At 45.5% G+C, this 8,897-nt stretch overlaps 1 protein-coding gene across 5 annotated transcripts; it reads left to right on the forward strand.

The window, feature by feature from the left end:
- The first annotated feature begins 640 nt into the window (after nucleotides 1-640).
- Nucleotides 641-7,408, forward strand: LOC135298693 (uncharacterized). 5 transcript variants are annotated; one of them, XM_064416512.1, is made up of 2 exons: nucleotides 641-2,741; nucleotides 5,408-7,408. In XM_064416512.1, exons 1-2 carry the CDS (start codon nucleotides 2,358-2,360, stop codon nucleotides 5,441-5,443), a joined length of 420 nt encoding a protein of 139 aa, XP_064272582.1. In that variant the 5' UTR covers nucleotides 641-2,357; the 3' UTR covers nucleotides 5,444-7,408. The 5 variants fall into 5 exon arrangements, with proteins under 5 accessions (XP_064272582.1, XP_064272579.1, XP_064272580.1 ...); XM_064416509.1 differs by having other exon boundaries at nucleotides 677-1,665; XM_064416510.1 differs by having other exon boundaries at nucleotides 2,343-2,748.
- The last annotated feature ends 1,489 nt before the right edge of the window (nucleotides 7,409-8,897 follow it).

Raw genomic sequence — 8,897 nt, forward strand, 5'->3', positions numbered from 1 at the left:
ATTTTCTACCAAGGTCGTTGACACAGAAACCAAGAAAGAACACTAAATAAGAGAAATCTGCAACTGTCTACTCCAATAAGCACACTCTCTTCTGACCAATGAGTAAAGTGTAAACTTAGGAGTTTTGTAAAAATGTATAAAAAGCATGCATGCTACAATAAAACTGGGGTTTGAAGCCTTCTGAAAATGGAGTGTTGCTTTGTATTGTGACCTTCTCAACTACGACAAATGAGGACTGTTTTGCACCAGTACTTGGGAGGCGTAACAAATCATAGGGCTAAAATCCCCTGGAGAGACTCCAAGAGGCATGCCCAAGGTGGGGACATCAGGGCAACTGGTCTCCTATTGGATGTACTTGCTAGATATATTAATTAATACATTTATAACTTTTGTGGGAACCTGATGGTGTGTGCGCGAATATCTAGATCTTGTCAACCTCAAAGCTTTCATTAAAGGTCTACTCTTTATGTTACCACCTTTAATATTGTTTGAAAAGTTTGTCCTTCAATGCTAGACAGCAATATATCTGTTACTAGTGGGATGTGTTATGACAGCTGCAACAAAGCTGTTAAGCTTGACTCAACTGCCCGCTCCTAAGCCTTAAACTATTAAGATCTTAAGTGGTATTGTAGCTGTGGGAGCTCAGTACATCACTCCGGATGTCCAGAGCTACCGAGACAACCCTTGGGGGGCTCGGAGGCCCTGGAATGTTGCCAAAAGTACCTGGTGGCTTGACTTTGATCCTTTTAAAGAAATGATACCTGAAGGTGAGGAGATGAGAAAATTTCATGTCTAAATAGAGAGGGGATGTTATTCACTTGTTAGAACTTAAGTTAGAATGCACTGTACAGGGGGGTTTTATGTATTGTACAGGGGGGTCTAGAATTCTGTGCATGGATCAGGAGTCCCAAGATGGAGGAATTTGGGCGTGCCCTGTCCTTCTTCTTTCTTCTCCTTGGCATCCATGTTCAGGATGATGTTGGCATGTGTGGATTGGTTCATAGAAAGAGTACACTTGCCAACAAGGGCAGAAAGTATTGGGAAGTAAAGGTAAATATCGAATACGTAATTTTCATTATAAAAGAGACAACCGCCTCGTGGGCGGGGGAGAGTGCCTTTGGCTGTCCTGCTGATCAGACCTCGGCTGGACAGACAGAAAATCTTTGTAGATAAGAAATAATAAACTCGACTGAAGACCGAAAGCAAGAGTCCAGACTCCTTCTTCGAGAGCGCGGCCTACCCAGAACCACTTTTTCCCGTGCTGGGGCAGAGACAAGCAACAGCCGACCCCGGCATCTGGCGTCCCTGGGTGGGCACGAAGGGGGGCCCGAAGGTGGGCACGAAGAGCGACAGCTCGAGCGGAGAGCCGAAGAGTGAGCTGCAAAGAGAACACCCAGGTGGGCAGCACCCGAGCGGGCAGCTCCCAGGCGGGCAGTTCCCGGAGCTGGACTCATTCCCAGGAGAGCACTGATAACTCCTTGGGAAGGCAGCCAGAAGAGTCCGAAGAAGCAGCAGCCAAAGAGAGAACACCGCACTCCACTTCTCCCGAAGAGACCTCGTATCAGAACAGCCCGGAGCGGAATCAGAAGGGCCCCTGAATCCATCTCCTGTGACCTGCTGGACGGGAACCGGGAGCCTCCAGACTGCTCTGACGACATAAATTCGGTGAGAAGGTCAAAAATTAAGAAACATGGGGAACACACTCACACAGGAACAAATAGAAACATTGTCAGCCTTACAAGGCGTGACAGAAGCGTACGCAGAGGGGGTTTCTAAAAAGGAGCTCAAAGAGTTATTATTGTGGGTCAGATATAATTATCCGTTTGCAGAAACACATGTGTTGTTTGAGGTGGGCTTTTGGCAAGAAGTTAACAGACATTTATATTTTTTAGCTACCAGAAAGGAAGAGACGGCTTTCAAGCTGTTATCTCCAGCGAGAATTATGTTAGAGGCTATCTCTGCAAGGTGTCGGAGATCAGCCAGGGAATTAGGTTCCACAACTCCCACAAGGGCGGGGAAAACAGAGCACGGCTCGGTGCAGAGATTGGCTCTGGTTCCAATTGGCCCGGGGGGGACAGCTCCCGAGGGAGAGGAGCAAGGGGAAAAGGCACTGCTTTCAGCCCTGTCATCCCAAAGTCCCAAGAGACCTCCAAAACGCCCTGAAACCCCAGAAACTGAGGGGGGTTCAGGTTCCGATTCAGACGCGAATGCAATCCCAACCCCAGAAGAGCTAAGATCTTTACCCAGCGAGATCGAGGGGTCGGGGACGATTGTTCCTGAATCTCGAATCTCGGGGAACGAAGGGGCGGGGGAGGCGGAAGAATCGGGAAGGGGGGTCCGCGGGGGATTGAAGGGGGATGGGGAAACGCTTTCTCGCGGCGGCGCGGCGGCGACGGCGGCGGTCGCGACCGGCGGGGGGGGGCGCGGAAGCGGTGGGGAACACGAGTTTTGGCACGGGTTTTGGGGGACCCACACCGGGGGTGGCGGCCTTGGCGGGCGCCGTGCCAAAGACGCACGCGGGGGGCGAGACACGCGGGACATCCGGGAAGGGCTCCCAAATCACAGCGTCCACGTCAGACGCGGGGAACAAGCTCAGAGCAGCCGCGGAACTCCGAGCAGCACCCGTAAGTAGACGTAGGGGACGCACGGCGGTGACGCAGGACCCGGAAGTCGAACCGCGGCGGTCAGCTCGCATCGCGGAGCAAACACGGGCACGGGCGAAGCAGGGATCGTACACACGGGTACGGGGTATGGACACAGCATCAGAGAGGGAGGAGTCGGGGACAGACACTGGGGAGGAGACATCAGAAGGGGAGCGGGGCGGAGACAGTGACGTCAGTCCAGGGGAGACGGGAAGCATTCCCGAAAAAGCGCACACGCGAAAAGTGCGGGCGGAGCGCGGTCGGGGGCGGGTCCGATCCTCCGTGACGTCTCGGGCGAGGAGGGGCCGATCTCGGGGCTCCGTATCCCGGGGCTCCACCCCTTCTCCGGTTCCAGGTTCCTCGATCCCAACCCCTGTGGTTCAGACCACTCCCATCTCAGGGCGGTGCTCAGGTGTTCAACCTCCATTGCTGGCTCAGTCAAAATCCGTGCAGGCTCAGGTTCCACAAACACAACTGCTGCAGCCAATCGATGTGGCTGAAGAGCCGATCGAGCTCGTGACGTCATCGCACCTGTCCAGGCAACCCAGTGGGGGGATGACCGAAATGCAGGGCAGAGCCACAACGTTATCTCGTGGCAGGACTGCAACCATGCAGCAGTTTTTCCAACAACATATAAAGGGAAGGCAACATTAAAGAAAACAGTACCACAGTTAGAACTTAAAGATACATTATACGAGGATCAAGGGCAAGAAGAAGATGTGATACGAATCGCAGCATCAGAGGGAATTCCGGCATGGATGTTTTCAGCAGCAGAAGCAAGGAAAGGATATATGCCATCATTCGATGCGATGAAAAGGGTGCAGACACAAGAGTTTCAAATTCCTTATTTAAGTCCAGGAGCGAGGCCAAAGACCTCGAGTCAAAGACTGTTTGAAAAACAATCACTGCTGACATCAAAGACTCCACTGTGCATGCAATTGCCAAAAGAATTTCTACAGGAAGAAGAGGAACAACCAATGAAAATGGTGGATTGGAAACAAGTCAAAAAGGAACTGACAGAAGAAGCTTTGCTGCAAGGATCAGGAGATCTGACAATGCCAGTGACATATGATGCGCAGGGGCAGAATCCAAGGTGGGAAAGGTTGAATCACGATGTGATCAAAGACTTAGCGAGAGCTGTTCAACGCAATGGACTGGATTCACCATACTTTAAACAGCTCCTGAGGGGGACATTTAATATGTATGACCTGACGCCATTTGATATTCGAAGCCTTGTGTCAATGATTCTCACAGACACGCAGAATCTCATCTGGGAAAGAAGATGGCGAAGATATCTCACAGAGTTGAGGAACAATTATCAAGGCGGGCCAAACGCAAACCTCACTGAAGCACAGTTGGCAGGAGATCCTCCAGATGACAATCCAGCAGAACAAGCGGTGCGTCTTCCAAGGCGAGTGTTGAATGACATCAAGGAAGCGGCGCGGAAAGCGATCTTGCAGATCGCTCCAGCAGGAGTTCCAGATGTCCCATTTTCAACCATCAGACAAGGTCCCACAGAACCATATTCATCATTCATAGATCGACTCCCGCAAGCTGTGGATCGGCAGGTGACCATCGAAGCTGCGAAGCGACCACTCTTGGAAAGTCTTGCATTCGGCAATGCCAACCCGGATTGTCAACGGGTCATCACTGCAATGCCAGGACGGCCATCCTTGGCAGAGATGGTGGAAGCATGCAGCAAGGTGGGAACGCCTCAACATGTTGCGTCGATCGTGAGAGATGAATTGAGAGGAGAGTGGGAAAACCAGCTGAGAGAACACTCGGGAAAGCGATCAAAAGAAGAGATGCTGGACAAAATATTTCAACAGCAGAATGAAATTCTTGCAATCATCCAAAAGAAAAACAATCCACCAAGAGGACAGTGACACAGGCCTTCAAAAACAATTCTTACAGATCTAGAAATGATGGCGCAAATCATCATCAAGGGGAGAACAAGGTTGTTGACAATGGCAAGACGAGAATTTTCAATCATTCATTTACCATTGAAAAAAGATTATTTTAAATGGGCGATGCAGAAATCAAAAGATTTAATAATTGCATTGTTAGCTTTCCCAGGAACTTACACAATTCATTTTCCACAACACAGAGTGCTGCAGTCGCAAATATGTTACAGGGCAAAGCCAAGAATAAGTGAAGAACCTCTGGACGGGATCACAGTATTCACTGATGGCTCAGGGAAGACACACAAGTCAGTGATCACATGGGTGAACTCAGAGACAGGGAAATGGGACTCGGATGTGAGGATGATTCAGGGTTCTCCACAAATTGTGGAATTGGCAGCAGTCACTCGAGCATTTCAGTTGTTTGAACAACCTCTCAATTTGATTACGGATTCCGCATATGTCGCGGGGGTAGTCAGACGCTTGGAAGGTTCACTCTTGAAAGAGGCCAACAATGAAATATTGTATTCGTATTTGGTGAGCATGAAAACTTTGTTGGAAAATAGAGAACATGAATATTTTATCACACACATCAGAGCTCACACAACACTTCCAGGATTTTTAACAGAGGGGAATGCTCGAGCAGACAGGTTGACAATGCCCATTTCACATTGTATGTGTTGAATTTCCTAAATAGTTCATCCTCAGAACCCAATCCTCCGATCTTGAGACATTTCTCAAATAGTTCACAGGCAAGATTAAGGGAGAATCCTTTAGTTTTGGTCAGAAACCCAGAATCAGGACAGATAGAAGGTCCTTTCAAACTAATCACTTGGGGCAAGGGTTTCGCTTGTGTTTCCACAGAGCAAGGTCCGAAGTGGGTGTCGGCACGACACGTGAAGCCGTTTCGAACGCAAGAACAAAAGAACACAGATCCCGGAAACAGAGAGACAAGTACTCAGACAGAGGAGGAGACTCAAACTACAAGCAATAATCTAGAAGAAACAGAAGAATAAAAGACTTTGGGGGGTTTTCTGAAAAACTTTGGGTGGAAAATGGTGATATTTAGTCAGAAAGGCGGGGTGATGAACTTTGCAATGTTCATGTGTTTTGTCTCATTGCCAATGGTTTTGAACAACAAAGCAAATTTACCAGTCAATCAGCCAGAGAAAAATGTTTGGGAAGCTTTAGCCCAAGCAGCAGATTTAGATAGCATTTGCCTGACGCACTCCAGACCAGGGAGGCCATTTTCAGCATGCATGATTGGATTGCCAGTGAGTGAATGGCCAATTCCAGGACACACTGCAATCGAGATCTCACAGGTCGTTAAAGATCCTGTGAATGAATGGTATACTTGGATACATTCTCTTCCTGTGGCTTCTTCTGAACCTCAGGAATTGGAGATTTTCGGGTCCATGACAATGAATGTATGCATGAAATTTGAAATTTCAGGTACAGCAAAGCCAAACAAAACTATTGATGTTACTCCCAGTCATGAATTCTACAGAAATGCGTCAGCCTGGTGCAACAACACCATGGTGACAGACAAAGGGTCACTCCAAGTCCCAGTGCAACTGCCAAGGGGATTCTTTTTGATTTGTGGAGACAGGATTTGGCATGGTATTCCTGCGAATGCCAAGGGAGGTCCATGCAGCATTGGAAGAATTTCAATGCTGACGCCAGATTTAAAGATGCAGAAAGAACAAAAACATAAAGAAAAAAGATCTTTACAGTATTTCGATGAGAATTGTGATGACAGGGTTTACACTTGGAGCAAGGCAAGGAGGATTGCGATAGCAATTTTCTCACCTCAGGCAGCATCAGGAATTGCTTTGACTCAATTGGATCGTATGGGTTGTTGGCTAAGCAAGCATGCTCAATCAGTCTCTCTTGCACTGAGTGACATGTTACAAGACATGAACAGTGTAAGACAGGCAACTCTGCAAAACAGAGCAGCAATCGATTATCTTTTGCTTGCTCACGGCCATGGGTGCAAAGAATTTGAAGGAATGTGCTGTATGAATCTCTCCGACCATTCCAGGTCAATTCATGAAAATATTGAAAAAATAGAGGAGAGTGTGAAGAAACTTGGCGAGATCACAGGATCTTGGATTGAGGACATGGCAAAGTTTTTTGATCTTTCACCTTTGGGAAAAGAAATTTTAAAGATAGGGTTTCAAATTTTGGTGATTCTCATAGTTCTCTTGATTGTAATCCCATGCATTCTTTTGTGTGTGCGGGGTGTCATGAGTCGAGTTGTAAAGAGGGTGCTTTTGGTGCAAACAGAAGGGGGAGATGTGGGAGCTCAGTACATCACTCCGGATGTCCAGAGCTACCGAGACAACCCTTGGGGGGCTCGGAGGCCCTGGAATGTTGCCAAAAGTACCTGGTGGCTTGACTTTGATCCTTTTAAAGAAATGATACCTGAAGGTGAGGAGATGAGAAAATTTCATGTCTAAATAGAGAGGGGATGTTATTCACTTGTTAGAACTTAAGTTAGAATGCACTGTACAGGGGGGTTTTATGTATTGTACAGGGGGGTCTAGAATTCTGTGCATGGATCAGGAGTCCCAAGATGGAGGAATTTGGGCGTGCCCTGTCCTTCTTCTTTCTTCTCCTTGGCATCCATGTTCAGGATGATGTTGGCATGTGTGGATTGGTTCATAGAAAGAGTACACTTGCCAACAAGGGCAGAAAGTATTGGGAAGTAAAGGTAAATATCGAATACGTAATTTTCATTATAAAAGAGACAACCGCCTCGTGGGCGGGGGAGAGTGCCTTTGGCTGTCCTGCTGATCAGACCTCGGCTGGACAGACAGAAAATCTTTGTAGATAAGAAATAATAAACTCGACTGAAGACCGAAAGCAAGAGTCCAGACTCCTTCTTCGAGAGCGCGGCCTACCCAGAACCACTTTTTCCCGTGCTGGGGCAGAGACAAGCAACAGCCGACCCCGGCAGTAGCGAGAATGACTTAGATTTTAATTAATTAGTCTTCTTACTTCCAAAGAAATAATATACAAATATATAATAAACACACTTTTTATTAAGTTGATCCAGAATCCATTTACAAGGCTAAAATATAGACAATTCTGTAACCAAAGTTCCCTAGTCAATCAAAAAGTTACCTGGTACAACAATATCCAACAACCAAATGTTATTTTTTTAACTTGTACTCTTCAGTTCTTGATCCTGAAATTCAATATGTAAACAAGAAAATCTGCCTTGAAAAATGGGGACTTTAAAAAGTTACAGCTATCAATTTTATTTACCATCTTAACAAACTGATAAAATGTCATCAATTCAGTACTCTCAGCAAAACTTTGAAAATATCAATAAAATAAAAAGCAAGTTCATAGCCATATGAAGAGATCTTTCAGAGGTAACACAATTCTATCACTCGGAGTTTTTCTTAAAGCTGTGATAAATGTCCTCTTACCATACCTTTGCCTAAAAACCCCAAGCCTGTCAATGCTGTAATTGCAAATGGAAAAAAAAGTAAAAAAAGCACAATTGATGTAGAGTTTTTATATTGTCATAGTTTCAACTGAAAGAAGAAAAGTTATTGGTATTAATTTTGTTGTCAGATACTGAAGGAGGGTATAATCCAGAATGAAATCACAAATAGATAAGACAGACATAAACCAAGGAAAAAATTACTGAAACCATAACAAAAACATTTTATTAACAAATTTTAATAATTTTACTTATTTTTTGAAATAGTTTAAACTACTGTAAGGAAATATAGCATTCAATATTCAATATTTTATCACAATTCACCCACTCCAGAAGGAAGGTGAATAGATTTGTCATAGGCAAATGAACATTCACTGTCTATATGTTTTAAAGCCTGATTCAAAAAATCCTTTGACACATCTATTGAAAAGGCCACATATTAAAAAAATGTCAGGAGTAAAAAAGTATTTTTTGTATGTTATTTTCCCCATTTGATTATCCTCATTAGTCCCTTGGGGTCCTTCAGGAGGGAAGAATTGCTTGTGGTTACAAAAACAAAGGCTTTAGATATGGTGTTTGGGAAACAGGGAAAGCATTAGAACATCAACAGTGTGAAAGGACCTTTTGAACACGTGAGAGAACAAAGAAAATGGGAAGAAAAAACATTTATGATGGTACAGTGTTAACCAAGGCATTATTTTCGCTGTGAAGGAGCTCACGTGGCCTGTTACAGTCCACAAGACAAGAATCAATGTGCAGAAACTCATATTTGTGAAAGGAGGTCAGGAATAGTTTTCTGCATATGGAAATGAATATGAATAATAAATGAACAAAACACCAACACAGATCAGTGTTGAACCCTGAAGATAAGTTGTAATCTTAACTCTACATCTTTTTTTG

This window comes from Passer domesticus, chromosome 4 (assembly GCF_036417665.1).
Source record: "Passer domesticus isolate bPasDom1 chromosome 4, bPasDom1.hap1, whole genome shotgun sequence".
Taxonomy (NCBI): Eukaryota; Metazoa; Chordata; class Aves; order Passeriformes; family Passeridae; genus Passer; species Passer domesticus.

Bases quoted from the DNA above. Each gene is read 5' to 3' on its own strand.
- LOC135298693 (XM_064416509.1), top strand. From the start codon at position 5,599: ATGGTGATATTTAGTCAGAAAGGCGGGGTGATGAACTTTGCAATGTTC.